This window comes from Sus scrofa, chromosome 14, assembly GCF_054392235.1.
Source record: "Sus scrofa isolate SSC_HxYL_T2T_F1_AM1 chromosome 14, Sscrofa_HxYL_maternal_Yorkshire_Landrace_v2.0, whole genome shotgun sequence".
Taxonomy (NCBI): Eukaryota; Metazoa; Chordata; class Mammalia; order Artiodactyla; family Suidae; genus Sus; species Sus scrofa.
In genome coordinates this window covers 76,139,718-76,164,936 of record NC_139396.1, presented here as the reverse complement: position 1 = coordinate 76,164,936, position 25,219 = coordinate 76,139,718, and the positions used below count along the sequence as shown (strand labels likewise).

The following is a 25,219-nucleotide window of genomic DNA, read 5'->3' as shown; positions in this document are numbered from 1 at the left end:
AATAATAAAGAACAGAATACAATTCACAATTGCTTGACACATAGAAACATGCAAATGTGACCCAATCACAAGAGTAACGACTGCAAAGAACAAACCAGAGATGATCTCACCAGATAAGGACTTAAAGGAGATTTCATGACTGTGTTTAATGAAATCAAGGAAAAGAAGTTTACAGTGAACAAAAAGATTCAAGGGCGTTCTCTTTGTGTCTCAGTGGTTAATTAACCCAACTAGAATCCATGAGGATGCGGGTTCAATCCCTGGCCTCTCTCAGTGGTTTAAGGATCCACGTAACTGTGAGTTGTGGTATAGGTCATAGATACCACTTGGATCCCTCATTGCTGTGGGTGTGGCATAGGCCAGCAGCTGCAGCTCTGATTCAAGCCCTAGCCTAGGAACTTCCATATGTCACGGGCACAGCACTAAAAAGCAAAAAAAAAAAAAAAAAAAAAAAAAAAGAGTCAAAAGCTCAGTGTATAAAAATTATTCAAGGAAACAAAATGAAATTTCTAGACCTGAAAACTATAATATCTGCAAAATTCCCACATCTAGCAAACGGTAGAACTGGGATCTGAGTTCATGTCCACTGGGCTCTGAATTCAATACTTTTAAGCTCTTCACTATGGAGTATCCATGTAACAATAGAACAGTGGAGGAGCCTAAGGGGACATCAGTATTAAAGCAGTGGAAAGAGGAGGAGAGTCCCCTTAAAGGTTCTGGAACGAAAAAGTCCAGGAGATGAAAGAAAAACCAGATAAAGTATTTCCAGAAGACATGTGTGTTAGTTTCCTTGGCCACCGTAATTATTTACTCCAAGCCTGACTGTAACTATTTACTCCAAGCCTGATAGAGTAACTTATAACCTATGAACTTGTTATTTTAAGTTTCTGAGGTAAGAATTACAGCATTAGTTCATTGGGCTAAAGTCAAGGTGCCAGCAAGACTGCATGACTCTGGTGGCTCAAGGGAGGAGTCTTTTTCCTTGCCTTTTCTAACTTACATTCTTGGCTAGTGGCCCATCCTCCACCTTCAAGGCCAGCAACATACTGTCATGTTATATGTTCACAGATTCTGTGGATTAGGATGTAGATGTCTTTGGGTTGCTATTATTTGGCCTATCAAACCATGGAAGTACAGTTTCAGTAAGATGTGGTTGACAACATCAGATGAAAATCAGAAATCTAGTTGAATAAGGACTGAAAAGTGTACTTTGGTTTGACAGGAGCCTTGTTTTTCTGCAAACCAATCAATATTAATTTTAGTTTTCTTATATATATATATATATATATACCAATTCATAAACTCACACACATTTTACATTTAAAAGGCTTTATTCCCTGAAGACTCTTCTGAGCTTTTAGTATTTATTGGTCATTCCAAGAGTGGTCCTTAATAGTTTTTATATTTGATATATTTAATATTCTCCTATGTCCTTATCCTTCTAGTATTTTGGTGTATGTTCAGTGGCACTACATCCAGAAGACTTATTTGTTCAAGCTTTTGGGCAGGCAGACCTAGGATAAAAAATTAAAAGAGTTAATGCTGCATCCATTCTGGTTGACTTTTATTTTCATATTGATTTTTTTTTCCATTTCCTTTCTCTTTAGTAAAGTGAATTTTGGGGTAGTGTGGAGGAAAGAAAGAGTTGGTAAACCTTGCTTGTGGATCATATAATATAGACTGTGTTCCACACATTAATAGAAATGGTTTCTCAGATGGCTGACCTAATGATTCTCTGGGGAAAAAAAAATGAAGTTGACTTAAACACATTATATTGTTCATTCATTTGCAAATGTTACTACTCTGCACATTCTAAGTCTCCATTAAGATACAGTCTCAAAAAATTAAAATATAAGATTATGATTACATTTTTAAAAACTGTCAGGACAGTAGATATTGTCCTCTGAAGAGACCACAGCCGAAGACTGAATAGGGCCACTTTTTAATAAAGACGAATAATACCACACTCACAATTTTTATTTTTGTGTCAGCCAGATGCCTGCCTGGACTATGGTGGTAAATCAATAAAATTTATATTTTGTTATTGTTTAAAGTTATCAGTGACACATAAGGCAAAGCAACAAAGTACCACATAGACAAGTGGAACTACAACAAACCAAAATGTATCCGCACTGCAAAGGAAACAATTAACGAAGTGAAAAACAACTGAAAGAATGTGAGAAAATACTTGCAAACCATATCATGTGATAAGGGTTTAATGCCAAAATATACAAAGAACTCATACAACTCAATGAATGCCAAAAAAACAAGCAATCCAGTTAAAATTGGACAACAGACGTGAATAGATATTTTTTCCAAAGGAGATGTACAAAAGGCCAATGTGTACATAAAAAGATGCTCAATATCATTAGTCATCAAGGAAATGCAAATCAAAACCACAAGGATATATCCCCTCGCACTTGTTAGAATGGCCATCTTGGAAAAGACAGGCGATATCAAATACTGGAGAGGGTATGGAGAAAAGGAAACCCTTGTGCACTGTTGGTGGGATTATAAATTGGTACAAAGCCACTATGGGAAACAATATGGAGGGGCCTCAGAAATTAAAAATAGATCTATCATATGATCCAGCAGGTTCATTTCTTGGAACGTATCTATAGCTACAGGAAAGAAAACACTAACCCCCAAAAGATATCTACCTGCACCCCATGTTCATAGCCGAATTACAGTAGCCAAGACATGGAAACAACCTAAGTGTTCACTGATGGATGAATGGACAAAGAAATTTATGGAATATATGTACAGTGAAATATTATTCATCCATAAAAAGTGAGGAAGTCTTGCCATTTGTGGCAACATGAATGAACCTTAAGGGTATTATTTTAGGTGAAATAGGTCAGATAAAGACAATACCGTATGATCTCACATATATGGAATCCAAACAATAATAAAAATAAAGTCAGAAAAAAATGAGTGGGGGGAATTGGAAGAAGGTTGTCAAAAGATTCAAACTCGTAGTTATAAGATAAATAAATAATGTACAGCATAGTGACTTTAGTTAGCGCTGTGTGTGATACAGGTTAAGAGAGTAAATCCCAAGAGTTCTTATCAGAAGGGAAGAATGTCTTTGTCCTTTGTTACTTTCTCTTTTTATTTTAGCTACATGAGATGATGGAGGCTAACTAAAATTATTGTGATAATCATTTCACAACATATATAAGTCAAATCATTATGGTGTACACCTTAAACTTATACTTGAATAGATGTCAATTATATCTCAATAAAACTAGAAGACAGTGATTAGGGCCTACCATGCATGCAATATGAAAATACCTGTAAATTTCCATTTAAAGTATATATCCAGAGAAAACCATCACTCAAAAAGATACATGCACATCAGTGTTTGTTGCAGCACTATTCATAATAGCCAAGACATGGAAGGAACATGAATGTCCATCAACAGAAGATTGGATAAATAAGATGCGTGGTACATGTATATAATGGAGTATTACTGAGCCATAAAAAGGAGTGAAATGATGCCCTTTGCAGCAACATGGATGGACCTAGAAATTACAATACCAAGTGAAATAAGACAGAGAAAGACAAATATTGTATGAGATCACTAATATGTAGAATCTAATGAAACGTTATACAAAAGAACTTATAAAACAGAAACAGAGTCAAAGATTTTGAAACCAAATTGATGGTTACCAAAGGGGAAATGTGGTGGGGGGAGGATAAATTAGAGGAGCAGGACTGACATATGTACATTACTATATATATGATGGGTGAGTAACAAGAGCCTACTAGAAGTACAAGGTAACTTAATACTGTGTAATAACCTATATGGGAAAAGAATCTGAAAAGGAATGGATATATGTATATATGTGCCTGATTAACTTTGCTGAACACCTGAAACAAAGACAGCTTTGTTAAGTCAACCGTACTCTATTAAAATCACAAAAAAAAGTATCCCAACAAAGTAGAAAACAATTTTTTAAAAGTTTAAATTCCAGAGCCATTTCTACTGTTTTTGCAACTGTAATGCAGAAGCGTATAAAATGAAAATTCCTTCTTCATAATCTCTTTTCCCCCTGAAGATAACCACAGATAAAATTAGTTTATGTCCATCTAGAGCATCACCTATAAAAATATTTTTGCATAAACAGGATCATATTACACACTGTTATGTTATCTTTTGCAACTTAATCATATATGGTTAAGAAAAATAAGGACTCAAAAAATCCAAAGGGTGAGAATCTAAGTTTAACTAATCAGGGCTATGGTTCAGATTTCCTGTAGTTATTTTGACTCTGTTCTTCTCTCCGTATGTTTGATTTTAGGCTAGTTTCCTTCATGGTTACAACATGGGTATAGCAATTTTGGGGATAATATCCAAATTCAGTATCATCTGTAGGCACACAAAGGAACTTACATTCCTTGTTTTTGTTTTTGAGAGTGCCTTAAGCCCATTGTTACTTACTCATACCCAGATGCTTTACTGTCAAAGGAAAATGTAGCCAACACAGTTGGCTTAGAACAAGGGGATGGAGAGAGGAAAGGACACCTGGACTAAACGAGGGGGTTTTTTTTTGAAGAAGGAGGAGGTTTATATATGTAAGCGAATGTTAATTTTGAACATTCATCACCAGGATACATGGCAGACATGGAGTTAGCATTCTTTTGCCTTAATTGGCAATACTTCTTGACATTTGGGATCCTCCAGGTTCTGAGCCAAAATGGGTCTCTAAAGTCAAATCCTTACCTAGGAAAAAAAAATCAAAGTCTGTGCTCAATTTTTTTCTATAGGTAGGAAATGGAAAACCCATGTGTTGTCTTCACCAGCCTGATGCCTGCAGTATTCATTCCACAGAAGTGTATTGAGCTGCTCTTGTGAACTCTGGGCTGGAGATACAGAGATAAATAAAAATGAATCCTTGCTCTTGAGGAATTTAGTGATCTAATAGTGAAGAGAAAAGGTAAATAAATTATTGACTGTGGGTGAAATACACTTTGAGAGTAAATAGTTCAATGAAAATACAGTGGAGGGAACTCTTAATTACTTACCTAACACCACCTCTCTTGTAGGAAGGCACACATCCCATCATGAATGGTGAGGTCCACTGCAGGTAAAAACAGTGAAAAGCAGAGTGAATTCCTCTGTTCATATTGTAGACAGTATGGTGTTACTAGCTATTTATACTGAGACTGAAATCCCCAATTATCTGCTAATACCTTTTATTTCAGAAGCCTGGGCTCTATTTACCTTGTTGTTGAGGAACATCCCTGGAAGAGCATAAATACTGCTTTGGGAATGGAGCTGTAATGCTGATAAATTAACAACTTAACTGATTTGGTGTGTTCATTAGCCAGTGTCTTGTATAAAGCCTCTGTACATAACCATGTACCTATCTTTCATCTGTGAAAATGGTGCAGTAATTTAGAGGGTGAATGTGGTTATACTCTCCCAAAGGGCTTATAGCTAAAAATAATCACTGACTGACAATTCTTTACGTACCACTTATGTGAATGTGGATGGTTATTTGTGGTTGAAATATGTATCTTCTCTTTGTAGGCATTTTTAGTTTTACTGTTTTTATGTCTCTAGAAAGACTGCTTTCTACTCTGAAGCTAAGGATGCTGCATATTTCTTTGTATTTGAATGATGTGGTTTCCAGAGACTCCAGCACCAAACTCAATAAGAAGGTCAATTTAATCAACATGTAATTTAATCACAGTGCCACAGTTATGCACTGTTTTAGATTATGAATCTTGAATGTATAGATTATTTCATTTGATCAGTGTCATCCAATTTGGACATCTTCCTCAGATTTTTTTCATATTTAAAATTTAAAAATATTTTCCATGAGTAAGTGCTCGATAAAAAATGAATTAGTATATTTATGTGAAATAACTATTCCTGAATTTTCTAGTGATTTAAAGATATTCATAACCTACTAAAACAACCTCTAATTTTTGTTTTCTTAAAGTAAGCTTTATTTTCTTAAAACTCTTTAGTGTAACCTGACAGAACACATCCTTCTTCCACTACTTTTTGTCAAAGGGCACTTCCCATTACTCCCCTACCCCCTCACTACCTCTCCTTCTTACCTTTCTTGAGTTTTGTTTCTAAAGCATTGCTTTCTTTCTGACATACTTTTTATTTTTAAATAAACTGTCTAACCTAATTAGAATGTAAATCCCACAAGTGCAGAGCTTTTGAACTATTGTGTTTACTTGCTTTACCGCTAACACCTAGGAGAAAACATGTGATGAACAAGATATTCACTATTTACTAATTTGAGGAATCACAAAATAGAATTTATAAACCAAAAAGTAAGGGACTGAAAAGTGCCAAAAATTCTGTGTCTACTGCAATGGTTAACGGTTTTGAACCTCAGCAGAACATTGACTTTTAAGTTCATGGCCCCTCTCTGTTGTGAGAGAAAAGGAATACATTCAGAAGGGACAATGGGAAACGAGACTTTTGGGGTTAGGGAACCCTGCATCCTTGTTTGCCTGGCACAGTTGAGGTAAAACATGTACAGGTTGATTCCTATTATCTCACTTACACTGTTTCAGTCTGAGCGAGAAATTAAATGGCCATTCTCAGCCATGGTGCTTTGGCGAATCAGATAAAAGTTACTGAAATATTCCCCAGAAAAAAAATACACATGCAAAATCTTTCATATACTTTCAGAGTTGAGGTCTTAAAAGGGATCCAAGTAGTTTTAGATTTATAGAAAAGTCCCATCATTTTCCCCTCCTGTACATGCCCTCTAATTATAATATCTTGCATTACTGCGGTACATTTGTTATAATCGATGCACCAGTATTGACAAGTCATTATCACTCAGAGTTCCTGGTCTACATTAGGGTTTGCTCTTGGTGCTCTACATTCTGAAAGTCTTGACAAATATATAATGTCATGTATCCATCATTACTGGTATCATATAGAATAGTTTCACTGCCCTAAAATTCTCTTGTGCTTCACCTATTTATGCTTCCCCCACCCCTTAACCCCTGATCTTCTTACTGTCTCCATAGTTTTCTGTTTTCCAGAATGTCGTATACTTAGAATGATACAGTTTTTAGCCTTTTTATTTTGGCTTCCTTCACATAGTGATATATAATTAAGGTTTTTCTAAGACTTTTCCTAGTTTGAGAGCTTATTTCTTTTCATTATTGAGTAATATTCCATTGCATAGATGTACAGAGTTGATTTATCCATTGACCTATTGACAATATCTTGGTTGCTTCCAAGTTTCAGCAATTATGAATAAAGCTGCTATAAATTTATGTATAGGTTTTCATGTAGACATAAGCTTCCATTTCCTTTGGGTAAATACCAAGGAAAGAGATTGTATGTTTATTTTTGTGAGAGACTGCCAGATTTCCAAAGTGATTGTCGCATGTGGTTCCAGCTGACAGTGAATAAGAGTTCCTGTTGCTCCATGTCCTCATCAGCAGTTGGCAAAATGTCCTTTTGGGTTTTAGCTGTTCTCATAGTTATGTATTGGTGTCTTACTATTATTTTAATTTGCGAGTTCCAGATGACATGTGATGTAGAACATCTTTTCATATGCTTATTTTCCATGTGATTTCTTTTTTTGTGAGGTATCCCCTGAGATCTTTTGCCTCATTTTTAATTTGAGCTGTTTGTATATTCTGACTACCAGTCCTTTGTTATATATATGTTTTGAAAAAATTTTCTCCCACTTTGCGGGTTAACTTTTCATTTGTCTAACAGGTCTTTCACAGAGCAGAAGATTTAATTTTTTGCGGGGGGCACACCCATGGCATATGGAAATGCTCAGCATAGGGGTCAAATCAGAGCTGCAGCTGCCAGCTTATGCCACAGCCACAGCAATGGCCAGATCCAAGCTTTGTCTACAACCTACACTATAGCTCACAGCAATGCCTGATCCTTAACCCACTGAATGAGGCCAGGGATCGAACCCATTTCCTCATGCATGCTAGTCTGATTCATTACCACTGAGCGACAATAGGAACTCCCCAGAAAATTTAATTTTAATGCAGTCCAACAAACAGCTTTCTTTTATGGATCATGCATTTGGTGTTCTGTCTAAAAAGTCATTACCCAACCCAAGGTCACCCAGATTTTCTCCTGTGTTATCCTCCATGAGTCTTATGGTTTTGTGTATTGTAGTTGGTGATCCGTTTTGAGCTCAGGTTTTAGATCTGTACCTAAATTCTTTTTCTTTCTTTCTTTTCTTTTCTTTCTTTTTTTTTTTTTTTTTTTTTTGTATCTGGATGTCCAGCACCATTTGGTGAAAAGACTATCCTTTTTCTGTTAAATGACCTCTGAACCTTTGTCAAGATCAATTGATGCTATTTGTGTGGGTCTGTTTTTAGACTCTCTATTCTTTTCTCTCTCTCTCTCTCTTTTTTTTTTTTTTTTTTGTCTTTTTAGGGCTGCACCTGCAGCATATGGAGGGTCCCAGGCCAGGGGTCTAATTGGAGCTACAGCTGCTGGCCTACTCGAGGGCCACAGCAATGCAGAATCCAAGCCCCATCTGCGAACTACACCATAGCTCACGGCAACGCCAGAACCTTAACCCACTGAGCGAGGTCAGGGGTCGAACCCACAAACTCATGGTTCCCAGTCAGATTCGTTTCCACTGTGCCACGGACGGGAACTCCTAGACTCTCTGTTCTTTTACTTGTGGCACTCTATCTTGACTATAGTAACTTTATAGTAAGTCTTAATGTTGGGTAGGATCAGTCCTCTTACTTTATTCTTCTCTTTCAGTGTTGTGTTGGCTTTTATGAGTCTTTTACTTTCCCATATAAACTTTAGAATCTGTTTTTCAATATCCACAATATAACTTGCTGGTATTTTGATTGGGATTACACTGAATTGTTTTGTTAAATCATTGTATGCCTCATTACCCCTATCATGTTTTTATGGTAAATGGATGTGGAATTTTTTAAGAGTTCGTTATTATGTGGAGTTTATTGTTATTCACAGTAGATCCATCTAGCATTTATTTAAGATTGGTGTTTAGATTTTTTTCCAATAGCTAAGCAAAAGTCCCATCCTTATTCATGACTGATGACTTCCTCCCTTATTTATTGTGATACCTTTTTTAGTCTTTACATTCTCAGATGGGTTATTCTAAGCTAAATATTTCTGTCACACATGTCTGTCCATTATTGTGCCCAAATAACAATGATTTAATCAGTGTAGTTTAGGAATGGTTTAATATTTAAATTAGGAAGCAGCATATCTTACTTTCTTTATTACATGGTTTAAATTTCTAAAGGAAAAGTTTAAACTTTCAAGTGAAAATTCTATACCTTTTCCTTGAATTAAGTTGAATGTAATAGTGTGAAAGATGGCCAAGTTTACTGTATTGTGTAGGTTTGTTTCATTGTTTGGTGTTATTTGACAAATTTAAAAAAGTATTCTACCTGATTGGAACTAATATCAGGATAAAAACATGAAATTGGGCTAAAGTGTAATGTATGAATTACTGGACTGATTTCGTGACCTCATTTGTTTAATTAAATTTATGGTGAGTTTTTTTTCTCAAACTGATAGCATAATGGACTTTGTCGTCTCATGTAGTTTAAGGTACAGATCACATTTAATATTGTAATATGAAGAGATCCTTTTTTCTCATTCATAATTTCCTCAAATTAATACCACATCTGTTTGTCCTAATTTAATACTTCGTATTATCCATTTAAATTACTTAGCTTGCTTCTGGGAGTATATTGGTAGATACCTCAGTTTGAAGTCCATTGAATCGTTAATTCTCTTATTCATAAATATATTATAAAAAGAAAAAAATTTTTTGAACTAATGAGACTAATAGTTATAGGAGAGAATGCAGGTTTCATGGTGCATACCCCAATGTTATAGTAGGTTCTCAATAAAAGTTTCCTTTCCCTTCCACTGTCAAGGGATAAACTCTGCTTATTGAACCATAATTGATGCATCTAAATGCCAGTGTTTCAAAAAAAGTATACAATGTAGATTTTTTTTAATTCCTTGCTAAATGGCACTTTGGCCACTTATTCCACAAATAACTAGGCATCAAGGAGTCCACCACATTTTGGGGGTTTGCTAGTGGGGGATGACACATCTAGGCTACAAAGAAAGTAGTTTCAGTTTATTCTGAAATTTTTATTGTTTGGGTCAGAACTTGTTTGAAAAAATTAGAGAAAAGTTTGTATCATTCCATCTCCAAATTGTAGTAGAACAATGTTCTAGCTGAGGTAAAACAACAGCAAAACTAGGAAAGCTTTAAAAGGATTGAATTTAAAATAACTTTATAAACACAATTAAATCACAAATGAAAACTGTTTGAAGGCGTTGGAACCAGCTATAGCAGTGAAGAATTGAGGAGTCACTGAAGTGGGCCCGACATTCTGTGTACTATGTACTGCTTTTCCCTTTGGGCCTTTACTGAGTATTAAGCTGGAAAGAGATTCAGAGAGGAAGGCCTGAAATGCTTTGTATAATCTCAGAAGTCTGGAGAGACAAAAGGTATAATTTGGGTCTGCTAAGATAGTCAGAACTTGAGTATCCAAGATCTTGAAGGAAAAGGGGATGGATAGAAATGAAGCTAATCTTCTGTAAATATTCCCCCCCCCCCCCCCCCCCCCCGCCAAGGCATTTTCTTGTGCTTAACTGTGTTGGAAACATGTTAACAAGCTTAGCAGAAAGCAGCTGAAAAGTTTAACATTACATTAATTTGTGACTAAATACTGATTATACAAATCAATACTGATAATGTCTTGTGGGGCTTAGTTCTTGTTCTGGGAAGGCAAAAGAAAATCATGTTTCCATTGTTGTTAAGGAGGAGGGGCCTGGTAATCACTCTGGGCTCTCAGGTGTGACCCCTGGAAATTTTACACACCTGGAATAGAGGTGAAGAGATAGTCTGTGTCTTAACTAAATCTGAGACCTGAACTTTCATTCTGCTCATCTCCACATTGGATTAAATTGATCTACTTATCATATAGCTGCTAAACTTTGACATTTCTCTTTAGAGGAAAAAAAATATCATCTAGCTTATATACAAATTTAATATATAATATCTGACATATAGTAAAAATATATGTATAATGAATCAGGATAATAGGAATTAGACCTATAGTGATTCAGATGTTGGGATTTTAAGTCATAGACTTAAAATAATCATGAAATCTACAATAAAAAAATCCAATGGAAATTCTAAGACAGAAAAACACACCAAGTAAAACAAGAACTCACTAGATGAGTTTAATGAAAGCTGGGACATAATTGGAGAAAGGATTCATGAACTAGAAAATAGACCTGTCAGAAATGTACAGACTGACGTAGAGAAAATGGAAAAAAAACCATGGAAAACAAAAGAAAAAAGTCATCAGAGATACTGGATGTGGTAACAAAGTCTAATATGTGATTTTATTTTCAGACTGGGACAGAGGAAATATTTGAAGATTTAATAGTACATAATTTTTCAAAATTAATGAAATATACTAATTCACAAATTTGAGAAGCACTGCAAATCCTAATGACTAATACCTTAGAAAACCACATTTTGGTGTAGCATAGTAATATGATTGAATATCCAATAAGAAAAAAAAATTAAATGCAGCTAGAAGAGGGAGAAAACAGAACAAAACAACAACAACAATAAAACCATTACCTAATGATGCAACAGAAAAATATAGGCCAGCAAACAAAAGCTTGAGAGCTTCAACATGGGGAACAACTAATCAGTAACTCCGAAGTCACTGCCAGCTGAAATGTCCTTCTAAAGTGAAGGTGAAATTAAGACATTTCCAGACAAACAAAATTGAGATAATTTGGAGATAAGAGGTAGTGTTCTTCAGAAAGAAGGGAAACCATGTGGAAAACAGTAAATACAAGAAGGCAGCATAAATATGTTGCCCCATATAAATTAATACTGACTAAACAGAACAATCGTATTAATGCCTTGTGAGATTTAGGAAATATGTGCAATTGAAATGCACAACAACTAAAATACAAAAGATAGGTGGGTGCAAGATTGTTAAATATGTTCCAAGGTTCTAGCTTTTCCTTGGAAGTGGTACAGTTAATAATTTGTATTAGATTATTGTGTTATGGATGCCTATGTAATCTTTAGGGTGCCAGCTGAAATAATAATACAATAGAACCAATATCCTCCTAGAGGGAGAGTAGAACAATCAAAATATTTGGCTAATGTAAAAGATGGAAAGATTAAAAAGAAATAACGTATGGGACTGAATCTGTTGGGAAAAAAGAATGTGGTGATGGTTCACAGCTCTGACATTTTAACAAGTGAACATTATGGTCTGTAAATTATACTTCGATAAGCTATTAGAAAGAACATGTGAGACAAATAGAATATAAATAATATGATGGAAATATAAATGCAATGTTGGAAGGCTGAATGTTATAAAAATGCAAGTTCTCTCCATATTTATCTATAAATCAATTCAATCTTAAAGTCCCAGGAGGTTTTCTTTTTGCATACATGAAAATTTATGTCAGTTATAAACATTGTAGGAAATGAAAAGTGTCCACATTAGAAAATACAATATTGAAGGGAATAACAAAGTTGGGGCCTTTGGCTACTAGATTTCAAAACTTATTTTGATAATATGGTGGTGAAGATAATAAGGTATTAGCATAGGCAAAGACAAATAGGCCAGAATAGAATAGAGTTCATAAATATATCCTGACGTTCGTATTGATGATGAAGGGTGCTGTGCAGGTCAGTGGAGGAAAGAATTATCTTTTTGTAAATTGAATAGCTAAATGAAGGGGAAAATGAAATCTAAATTCTCTCCCTGTCACCGTATAATCAGCACCAAATGGTTTGTTGATGTCAGGTAAGAGGAAAAATAATAAATTTTCTCAAAAGTAATGTAGGAGTATCTTTTCTGGACAAAAAACACCAGCAATGAAGGAAAAGATTGAGAAATTGTACCATAACTAAGATGCCTGTCATCAGAGTTACCCTTAAGAGACTGAAAAGATAGGACACAGACTTGAGAGAATTCTTGAAAAGTGTGAATAATTCTGACAAACTAGAAAGATAAAAAATAGGTAACATAATAGAACAAATGGGTAAATGACTTAAACAGATACTTCACAGTAGCAGATATTCACATATCCAGTGCATATGAAAATGTGCTTTGCCAGGGTAGCCTTCAGAGAAATGCAAATTAAAACTGCAATAAGAGATTAATACACACTCACCAGAAGAGTTAAATAGTCATAGCAAGTATTGGTAAGATGTGAAGCAAGTGAAATTGATATACGCCTCACGAGAGGTAAATTTATACTACCACTTTGGAAATCTCTTTTGCGGTATCTACTAGAACTAAGTATTTATAAATCTATGACCGGAGTTCCCGTTGTGGCGCAGTGGTTAACGAATCCGACTAGGAACCATGAGGTTGCAGGTTCGATCCCTGCCCTTGCTCAGTGGGTTAACGATCCGGCGTTGTCGTGAGCTGTGGTGTAGGTCGCAGACGCTGCTTGGATCCCGAGTTGCTGTGGCTCTGGAGTAGGCCGACAGCTACAGGTCCGATTCGACCCCTAGCCTGGGAACCTCCATATGCCGAGGGAGCGGCCCAAGAAATGGCAAAAAAAAAAAGACAAAAAAAAAAAAATCTATGACCAATTCCACTCGTGTTATATATCCAATAGACAGATATTCCTATATTCACCAAAAATATGTTAAGAATATTCCCCACAGAATTGTTTCTAATACACCCAGGCAGGAAAAGACCACAATGTTGAGCTGTTGAATGGATGAGGTGGATGAAAAAATTGTTATGTATTCATACAATGGTATAATCAGGAAAAATGAATTGCTACTATGTGGGACAAAAGGATTACTCTTAGAAACATTGTTAGCTAAAGAAGCTAGATAGAAGAGAACATAGTGTGTATTTCCAAATTAGAGCAATAGTTAATGGTGATAGAATAATGGTTACCTTTGGAAGAGCCATGAAGGCAGCTTCTATGTTGTGGGTTATGGCCTATTTTTAGATCTGGTCCTGATAACATGGATTTGTTTATTTCCTTAGTGCTCATGATTTTTTGAGTTTGTTGTTTTTATTACAAATGTGGGCCCTCCAAATCATGATTTTACTTTTAGGAAATTGAAATAACTTCCTTATATTTTGAATCCTGGAGAACACTGTGCACATTTTAAAAGTTTTTCCCCCAATCTTAATAATAAACAGCTTGTGTGGTGTAAAATTATTTATAGAGTAGTTTTTTAGTTTTTACTTTTCTCTAATTTATTATTTTTAAAAACTTAGTAGGATAATGGATTGTGGGCATGTATTAACTATTTCAGTTAATTTCTTACATCTCAATATTAAAAAAATTTATATTCATGAGGGATGTTTTATTGTGTATTTATCTGGAAATTTTATCTATGCAAAAAAAATCTGTTTTAACAACTGAAACTAACATCTTTAACAACATAAAAATCTCTGTGCATTTTACATTCTCTTATCTTGATGTTAGCACATTGTATTTGGTGTCACTTATCATAAGAAATAGGCTATTGAGTAATTAAAAATTGAATATAGACTAAAAATTGGAAACAAAAAAGTATGATTTATTTTGAATTTGACATACATAGAGGTGCTTAAGAGAGTGGTGATTTGAAGTTAAAGACCCAAATTTCAAGATCAAGCTCCATCGTTTAGTATCATGTGACCTCCTGTTGTTGAGTAAAATTTATAACACATTTATGTGCCATTTGTTTCCTCATATGTAAAATAAGATAGCAAATATTTTATGTTGTAAAATATTTAGCTCCAAGTTGGCACATAGTAACTTATTATTAAATCCTATAGATTTAATAATCAAATTCTCTACCTTAAACAGTAAATAAGTTATGCAATTTGAAAGAAGTAGTCAAACTTATTTTTATTCATTTTAGAATATTTCATGTTTGGTTGCCCTAAATTTATAATGTATATGTTAATTAAACATAGTTAATATTCTTAAAATATACTCATTAAATTTATATATTGACTTAATTATGAATACAAAAATGGAGGTATTATGTGAATGTTCCACTTTTTATCTGATTATATAATTTAGAATTAATTGCTTTTGAATTATATTCTTAACTTACAGCTTCTCTACTAAACCAAGTTGGTATTTAAATGACTATTATGTTTTCCTTAATGGAAATTTTGTTTTTATTTGAAAAATAACATTGCCTTTTTTTGGTCTTAAATGATAAAGTATCCAATGCAATTTCCTATAGATGTGAAAATATTTTTTCCCAATTAGCAGAATCAATATATCATTTAAAAATCCCACATACTTGGGTAATAAAATATTGGAGTAATACTGTGTTCTCTTATATGCTGTTTGGATTTGGTTATTTTTTTAAGCTCAGTGAATTTTATTGTATTTATAGTTGTACAGACATCGTCACAACCTAATTTTACAGCAATTCCAACACAAACCCCTACTCCATCCCTAACCTCCCCTCAACCTGTCTCCTTTGATAACCATAAGTTTTTCAAAGTCTTCAAGTCAGTTTTTGTTCTACAAGTAAGTTCCTTGTATCCTTTTTTAGATTCCACATTTGAGTGATAGCATATGAGGTTTGTGTCTCACTGTCTGATTAGGATGATAGTTTCTAGGTCCATCCATGTTGCTGCAAATGCCATTATTTTATTACTTTTTAAGGCTGAGTAATATTCCATTGTGTATATATACATCTTTTTTTATCCACTTCTCTGTCAATGGACATTTAGGTTGCTTCCATGTCTTGGCTATTGTATATAGTGCTGCAATGAACATTGGGATACATGTATCTTTTCGAGTCATGGTTTTTTCTGGGTAGGTGCCCAGCAGTGTGATTGCTGGATCTTATGTTAATTCTATTTTTAGTATTTTGAGGAGTCTCCATACTGTTTGCCATATTGGTTTGCACAAATTTACATTACAAAATGAGGATTTCTTTTCTCCACACTCTCTCCAGCATTTATTGTTTGTACACTTTTTGATGATGGCCATTCCGGCTGGTAAGGTGGTATACCTCATAGTAGCTTTGATTTGCATTTTCTCTAATAGTGATGTTGAATATCTTTTCATGTGTTTCTTTCCCATCTGTATGTCTTCTTTGGAGAATTGTCTGTTGTGATCTTCTGCCCATTTTTTAATTTTTTGGGGGTGGGGTGGGGGAATTGAGCTTTAGGAGGTGATATATATATCTTGGAGATTAATCCCTTGTCAGTGGTTTTGTTTGCAAATATCTTCTCCCATTCCATGGGTTGTCTTTTCATTTTGTTTGGGGTTTCCCTTGCTGTGCAAAACTTTTAAGTTTAATTAGATCCCATTTGTTTATTTTTGTTTTTATTGTCATTATTCTAGGAGGTGGATCCGAGAAGATATTGCTAATACTGTGTAATGGCCCCTCCTGCTGTCTGGATGTGGCCTCCTCTTTGTCTTCTGGAGTAGAATATCTTTTTTGATAATTTCCACTCTATTTTGTTGAAGGTTGTTCAGCAGTTGGTTGTAATTTTGTTGCTTTATGAGAGAAGATGAGCTCCAATTCTTCTACTCTGCCATCTTAATCCCGTCCTTAGTAGTTGTTTGAACTGTAGAATTAGTTGTTTATTATGAGCTTTGTATTTTTCCTTCCTTGATTAGCTTCACATAAATCATTCTCTTCTCCATTGTTTTTAGGCATTTAACTAAGTCTTGTTAACATTCATAAGAGGCATGTCATGAAATCGCTCTGCATTGCTTATATATAATTACACCTTTATTGCACTTTATTAGACCTTCAACTCTGTGGCCCATTTGTCTTGTCTTATATGTTTAGCTGAAAATTCATTCTTAGTACATGCTGCTGCTAAGCCTTTCTTTGGGTATTTGATCTATTACATTATTGCTGACTAATTCCTGCTCCTTAAGAAATAGTTTCTCTTTTGTAATATAGATCATTAAAGGGCTTCTATTACTAATACTAGTAACTCTGACTCTTGTAACTAGTAACTTCTTCTAGAAAAATCCCACAACACTGTTTCTTTGCACTTATTCTAGTGTCTGTGTGTGTGTGTATGAGAGAGAGAGAGAGAGATGTTTAACATTTAGATGTGATAATAATGATGATGGGATAATAAAATGTCTTTGTTAAAATAGGATATGCATTGAAAGGGAAATACATATCTTATTTTTCTGATTCAAAGGGAAGTCATTTCATGTTTCCTCGAATTATTTCTCATGACAGAGAATAAATATAAGAATTTTTCCTTTTAGAGGTAAAAAAGGGAATGATCATTACACTATACTGTATATGGCTAAATTGCTCCTCGTTGCCCCAGGACATCTAAAGAAAGAGATTTATCAACTCTAATGCTTAATATTTAAAATGAAGACTTGAACTTTATGCAATATCTAAATATCTTAAAAACTTATATTGAAAATGAAGGCTTTTGATTCTGTGAAGTGTTCTTTCTTAAATAATAGTTAATGTGTTTTTAAATTCAGAGGTTGGATATAGGCTTAGAAAAGACATTTCTGAAGACTAAACAAATTGAAGAAGCCAAAATGCTCTAAGAAATCTTTTGAACCTATTGAATTTCACTGGGGCTTCAGAATAATCCCACCTGTATATTTAGGTTGATATTTTTATATCACTTTAAAATATTTAAATATAATTCCTGTGTATGTGCGTATGTGTATATTTCCTTCTTGAAGCTAACTTACCAAGGAATGAAGATTCTTAGTTATGGTGAAGATTTCTTCCTAAGTAGCCTCAACTTCTTACCTGATTAATGAATTTTCTTAGGAGGAAAAATCGCAGGAAAACATAAATGCATGGAGAGTCTGAAGCAAACCTCAGTATTTACTGGACACCAATTGTATGTCCTAAAGAAGGGAGGTCAGTTATGGAAACATACACTGGAGATGGAAATGTCCCTCAGTGTTGAACTTACTTTACTCTGATTGATTGGCTAGAAATCTTAGGGCATTGTACACAGCAGTCTTTGCTGGCATATGACTTTTTTATTCTGTTTTGCACTTTGGAGATAGTTATATCCACTTTATTTTTAAAGGGTCACATAGTGATTATGAGTTTAACATATGTTCATTAATGAATACAATTTAAATAATTCTTTGATTCAGATACAGCTTCAGAATTATTTGGCAAAGCATGCCTTTCATTATATTGTAAACTTTTATATATAATTCTAGAAAGTTTAGGCTATGAAATTTTCTTTTATTTCATCAGAGATTTATAGTTAGATACTGTGTTTCTAAATTGACCTTTTTCATTAAATGGATTCTTATAGTTAGAGCTCTGTATGTTTGAGAACAAGGTAAATGTTCATGTTTCCTTTTAAATATTGTCATTATTTTATGTACCTGATGTTTACCCAGCAAATGCCTTTTGAAGTTCTGATTACTAGATTTATTGAAATTGTTTTATTTGTTTATTTGTTTATTGGAGGAGATTAAATGTTATAAACTTAAAGTTTGAATTACTGTTTAATAGCCCTCAGATTTGAAAATATGTTTTGGTGCAGGGATCACAGTTCAATTTATTTAAATGCCAGTAATTGAAACCTTGCTAGCTATTTATTTGTTTGCTTGTTATTTATTTTGGCTTTTTCTTTCCACAGAAAGTTGATGTGGAAAAATGGGTAGGTGTTTCCATGTATTTACAAAGAGATTGTTATCTAAACAGGTGCATGTTTGCTGTTGCTTCTAATTTTTTTGTTTTGCTTCCTAGTGTGGCTGGTACTATGGGTATTCAAAATCACTGCTATGTTGTAATGAACACATTTTATCAGTCTCTAGTTCGAACCTTATAAGTTTCTGGCTTTGCTTCATCTTAAATGAAAGATATTAAAATATTCTCTATTCCTAGTACATTATAGTTTATATATATTTGCCTTTGTAATTATGATATGCTTCTGAACAATGAGAAGGTTTTATTATTAATGCTGTGTATCTTTTACCAAAAAATGTTGACTTTGAAAATCTTACTGCTAAGCGCTCATTTTTTCATGTGCTATAGAAAAAGCACATGGAAAAATACATATTCATTGACACTTAAAAAGTGAAAGTAAATGACAAGCTGCCATGAGGAAAGATAATAGTTGCAGAATTCTGGAGGCTAAATTTGGAGACCAACAGTATGACAAATTGTATGATGTGGCCAAATTATGTTACTACCCTTGGTCTCCGTTTCCTTACCTGTTGAGAGCAGGAGATGGAGAGAAAAGAGAGGGATCCTCCCAGTTGTGAACACTTCCTAATACTGAATATGGAAACTAGCATGTTACCAATAGTTGATGTTCCAGATCCAGTTTTTTTCTCAAGTGTGCAAAACAGTAAGACCTTCCTTGTACTGTTTTGTTGTTAATTGCTCTATGACTTAATATGGTGAATTGGTTAAGACTGGCTCCTTTTTGCTTTCATTATTTTTTCTGATTCTGGGATGCAGTTCTCCTGAGGCAACATTTTGAGACATGTGCTATCTTTTCAGTACCTTTTCACTCGTGTTTCCCCCCAAACCATGTTTTTTTTGTGGTTCTTTGCTCTTTTTCACTTCTTTCAGTCCTTTATGTTCAAGGAAAATTTTGTTTATTAAATTTACCATTTCCATGATGGTGACACCCATATGGGTTTTTGAGAACTACTACTTCTGGGCTATAACTCTGGAATAATTTAATTCATGATCTATTTCTTTATAAAACTAAGCTATTACTAATTGTGTTCAAGTATTTTCCAAATTTCTCATCTTCTTCTTTGCCTATGGTTTTTGATTTTTGATTCAAGTTCTTGTCTTGGGAATGGAAGCCTGTTTCTGTCTAAGAACATGTTGTGTCACCTATTTGTTCTCCTTCCCCAAGGTTAGCCATCCGGAAACAAGTCCCTCTCTCATCATTTTATGCCTCCACTTCCATTTCAGTATTTCAGGGCTGTATACAAGTCACTATTTCTTTTCTCCTTTCTTTCCTTCTCTTTTTCTTACTCTCTTTCTCTTTCTTTCTGTCTTTCTTACTTTTTTTTTTTTTTTTTTGTCTTTCTGCCTTTTCTAGGTCTGCTCCTGTGACATATGGAGGTTCCCAGGCTAGGGGTCTAATCGGAGCTGTAGCCGCCAGCCTATGCCACAGCCACAGCAACATGGGATCCAGGCCGCATCTGTGACCTATACCACAGTTCAGGAGAATGCTGGATCCTTAACCCACTGCGTGAGGCCAGGAATCAAACCTGCATCCTCACGGATACTAGTTGGGGTTGGTTACTGCTGAGCTATGACAGGAACTCCCCAAGTCAGTATTTCTTGAAGTAACCACTCATGGCGCTTTAATTCCTTTGGAACTAGAGACACTATATAAATGAGTAAAACCTCTTTTTACCTTTGTCTAGAATTATTCCCAGTTTTTTTCCCTCTGTGCATTTGGTTCCTTTTTGGATCTGCCTCCAATGTGGCTTTTCTCTCCCTCATTTTCATAATAATTTCTTATCTCAAAATTTGTTCTTAGTAGTTTATTTGAAAACCCTTATTACCTTAGAGATTAGATTGCTTTCTAGTTCTGGGAAAGTAATGGAGATAACATTCATGTAATTTAGCTTTATAAGTGACTTAATTTATAACCTATGTAAAGTATTTGAGGACATTCATCTCCTTGTTTATAGGGTTAGAATGTGGACTAGTCCTTTCTGGTTCTAAAATATTATTAATCTATTTTATTAATGCTAAGACGTGTTGATACCGAAATTATATGTTCAGGGAGTTCCCGTCGTGGCACAGTGGTTGACGAATCCGACTAGAAACCATGAGGTTGCGGGTTCGGTCCCTGCCCTTGCTCAGTGGGTTAACGATCCAGCGTTGCCGTGAGCTGTGGTGTAGGTCGCAGACGCGGCTCGGATCCCGCGTTGCTGTGGCTCTGACGTAGGCCGGTGGCTACAGCTCCGATTCAACCCCTAGCCTGGGAACCTCCATATGCCGCGGGAGCGGCCCAAGAAATAGCAACAACAACAACAACAAAAGACAAAAAGACAAAAAAAAAAAAAAAGAAATTATATGTTCATTTAGATGTCATATAATGGAAATATCCTGCTGGACTGGTTTTAGAAAACTGGTAATTGTTACATGTATAGGTCTCAGTAAATTTTAATTTGACATATTTCTTTTCTTGAAGACCCATATAGGTCAAATCTTATACACTTATAGGGAATTTGAAAATCTTCTCTTACAGGTAGAATTTCTTACCTTTTTCTGTTAACTTGAAGGGTAATAGAAAATGAATTAAGCCCTATCTACCAACCTGCTCTTGGGGCTTGTTCCCCTGTGTCCCCTGGGTTACATTAGGATGGGTTCCAGGACTTTACTCTTAGACAGCGAAATATCCCCTAGCCATTTCAAGTCACACAAGTATCATTTTACTAATTAAAATGCTCAATTCTATGTTATGGCACACTTTTGAGGTTAACTCAGGTTAACTTGTCTACAACAGCTCGGGCCTCTCCGGGCAGGAGGCTGGGGGCAGGATATGGGAATCTGCATCTCATCTCCCCCTGCCGTGATCCTCAAGGGCCTGCGCATTGCCTGCACTTGTGACCCTCCCCGGGTGTCATGGCAATGAGAAGAGGAAAGGGAACAGGTGAGTCTTCATTGATGAGAGTGTTGCTGCTCATCTGGCTGGTCAGGTGTTCTCAGCTGACTTTCTCCATAGGCACTTGGGAGACATTTTCAAATGGAGATTCTCTCACCAGAAATCTGACCTGGAATTCTCTTGCTGCCTCCAAATGCTCCTCCTCTGATCAGTGGTGATTATTTCCTCATCCCTGATCGCTTAGTAGCATTGAAGACAGTCCCAGGCTGGCCATCTAGTGGGGCCCCCATTTGCTATTGGCAGTATGGTCATTCCACAGTCGCAGTGCTGCTCTGCTGGGACACAGCTGCCCCTAGGCCATCCTTTCTAGGCTAGAGCTGAGGGCACGCTTAGGAGTGTGGGGCAGGATAGGGGGAGAAGCAGGAGTCCAGGCCTACTAACACCTTTCTCTAAGGGTCATCTCTCTCTGTTTTCCAAACTCTTCTAGCACAGTGGAGCTGGGATCAGCTTAGGCAACAGTTGCGTTTTCAGCCACCCCCTTAGGGTCCATATTTGATTGGTATTACAGGGTGGTTTTCGAATATGGTAGTATTTGCCATCACTCTGTTCTGAGACAGGTGTCCTATTTTAACATCCAGGTATATTTGCTTATCTACAGAATACATGTAACAGCCCTAGAATAAGACTTTTAGAAACCTTAGAAAACTTAACTATATATGAAAATTAGATTTGCTGCTTTATACATTTTCTTATAGCAACATTCTGAAAACTTCGTCAATCTCTCTTTCTCTCTCCATCTCTCTCTCTCCGCCCCTCTTCTCTTCCTCCCTTCTTCCCCACCTTCACTTGTTCTCTAATGTTTCTTTGAGCATCTTTGGACATTTGTATTGAGTCATGAGCTCCTTGTGTAATAAAATGAAGCTCTTCATTCTTCAAGGGAGAATAACATTTTTGACTTCTGAATTAAAAAGTGATTACTTGTTACTGCACCCTCAGCCTCTATCCACCTAGCCTATAGCACTTGTTTCTAACATGGAGGCCTAGGATTGAAGTCATGGATGAAGTTGGGAATAGTCAAGGGATGGAAAAGATTGTCATATTGTTGTATGTGAAGCATTGTCTATAGACCAAATGATGTCTCCTATATAGACTTATTCTTTTAAAAACATATGTTGATGCTGTTGTAATTGTTAACATGCAAAATCCTTTCAAATGAGCCTAACTCCACAATAGTTTTTTGGTTTTGATTTTAGCCGCACCCATGACATATAGAAGTTCCTGGGCCAGGGATCGAATCTGAGCTGCAGCTGTAGCAATACCAGATCCTTTAACCCACTGCACCAGGCCAGGAATTGAACCTGTACCTCAGCAGCAACCTGAGCCACTACAGAAACTACATTGGATCCTTAACCCACTGTGCCACAGAGTTTGAATAATGCAGCTATTATGATGTGCAGCTATTATGATGTGAGGGTCTAAGAAATGCTTTCATGTTGTCGAGATTTACTAACAAAATGGTTTGGAAAAAATAGAATCTTCTATATTCTGATATAGAAAGTTTTTATATGAAGGTGGTGCTGTCAGTATAGGGTAGGCTTTATAGGTCCTCAGTCTTTATTATCCACATATCCTCTGTAGAGATTAGTTCATTGTTTTTTGATTGAGGGATGTTCTTTCTTGAGACAAGCTGGGAAAGCAAAGAAGCCCTAGTTTTTTTACTTCATATTTTAGGCATTCATGCCTAGAATATTAGCTTATTTTAAGCATTAGCTCAGTGATTTATAAATGTGTCACAGAGATAAAAGTATGAGAATTTATAGTAGCTTATCAGAATTATTATTTTCCTTTAACCTTCTAAAGAACTGGATAATTATGTCTACATATATAGGTCAAAGTTATTACATGCAAGAGAAAAAACAGTCCGTTTAAACACTATCTGTACAGAACTGTTTGTAGGTTGAAATATAACAAATTCTTTAAAGAAAGATACCAGCAGCTAGCTGCCCCTAATGGTTATTAATACAAGTGATGTAAGAGCATTGCCATGGGCTGCACCATTATATGTATAATTGCTCTTTCATGGTCTAAAAGCTGAGCCTTTTTTGGATGCTTTCTGGACCTACCATCAATACCCATCAGTGCAGTCTTGGATGTTTTCAGTAGGGAAGTCTTAGAAAGTTGAGCATTTACATAGGATATCTTCATCATAAGAAAAATTATACCCACATATGCTATTAGGTACTATATACTGATATAGTTTGGAACTTGGAATTGTTAATCTTACATTTCTTTTACCCCCTAACAATTGTTGGAATAATCATTCATTTCAAAAAGCCACCAACAAACTCAAGTCTTTGGTGCAGAAATAATTTTTCCTTTTCTCAACATCATGGAGTTAACCAGTGTACAGCCTCACTTATAAAGGAGAGGTGACCAGTTGGAAGATTATGCAGAATCTGAGCATCTTGATACAAGGAAAGAAAAGATGACAAAATAGGCTTAAATCTGATGGATAGTTGGTGTGCAGAGTAAACATTTACTCCCTTAGTGGAAACTTCATGTTAGAACTCCAGCACCAAAATTTTGCCCTAGCCTCTCAGTTTGTCCTATCTGATAATTCTTTTTAATAACCCCCACATATTTATTTTGTTGCCTTGTTGCTAATTGCTGATCTATTTCAGTAAAAGTTCTTTTAAAACTCCCAAGAAAGGTCCACTTATAGAGGTATTAGTTTTTGTGATCAGTTGTCATTTCACAAAACTGAATTAACAGTTAAAAAAAAAAATCCAAGGTTGAACTGAAAAGCATAATTATGGTAGACCAGCTTTTTACATCACTCGAATTACTTACTGTTTTTTTTCCTTTGTACCAGGAACAGATTGAATATAATTATGCATTCTCTTGATGTCTGATATTTGATTATAATTTTCAGAATGAAGTACTGCTATTTGATTTGTTTTTTAATGCATAATCATTTGCATGTGCTAAGAAAATCCCTTAGGTTTTTCAGATCTTCTAGATCAAGTGTTATATGCTTATAGACCCAAAACTTCTTTTTATCATCCCTTCAACTTGCAGGGCCATCTGTTTTGAGTTAGATCATAAAGATTGCTGTTTCTCTTCCTGGTTTTCATGTTAATGTAGCAGAATGCAGGGTTATGTCTCAAAATCTTGCTCACATTTGAAGATTCATCTGACCTGTCAATTTTGAAGTAACTAAACCAAACCTGGGACACTGAATTATTGCTACTTGCAGTTTTACCCTAAAGAAATAATCTTTCCCATTTTGTGTTTCTATGTAAATTGATTATGATCCCCCAAATTCTTCTAAGACAGCAAGCACCATGCCTAGATTTTGTCTTTATAGTCATCCATTTCTGTTTCTTGGTCTAATGAAATTATAACTCTTAAATAATTAATTTCCTTATTAAACTTATTATAAGCATAAAATGATATTTTCTTCACCTAAATAGAGGCAATTTGTTTCCATATTTATATTCATGAATTTCTTTTTCTCTCTGTTCAGTGATGAAAGGAGAACTCAGGTTCCACTGCTTGCTACTCAAAAACCAGTAATTTGAGAGGCAAATGGCAGTAGAAAGGAAAAGTGTAATCAGAAAAGCTAGCCATCTGGGGAAAAGGTGAACTTGTGTCCAGAGACCAACTCTGAAGA

The 25,219-nt window shown here is 35.2% G+C and overlaps 1 protein-coding gene across 18 annotated transcripts in view; it reads left to right on the top strand.

Annotated features, from left to right (window-relative positions):
- The window catches only part of RYR2 (ryanodine receptor 2), a 745,790-nt gene that overhangs the window by 280,789 nt on the left and 439,782 nt on the right, over positions 1-25,219 (top strand). For 16 of the 18 annotated variants that reach the window (XR_014827812.1, XR_014827813.1, XR_014827814.1 and 13 more), the window contains exon 4: positions 18,601-18,621. The exons of the other annotated variants lie outside the window; for them this stretch is intronic. Coding sequence is in view for 10 of the 16 variants with exons in the window: in XM_084996827.1 (XP_084852953.1) it covers positions 18,601-18,621 (21 nt within the window). In the remaining 6 variants the exon portion in view is untranslated. The remainder of the gene's footprint in view (positions 1-18,600; positions 18,622-25,219) is intronic. 18 annotated transcript variants of the gene reach the window in all.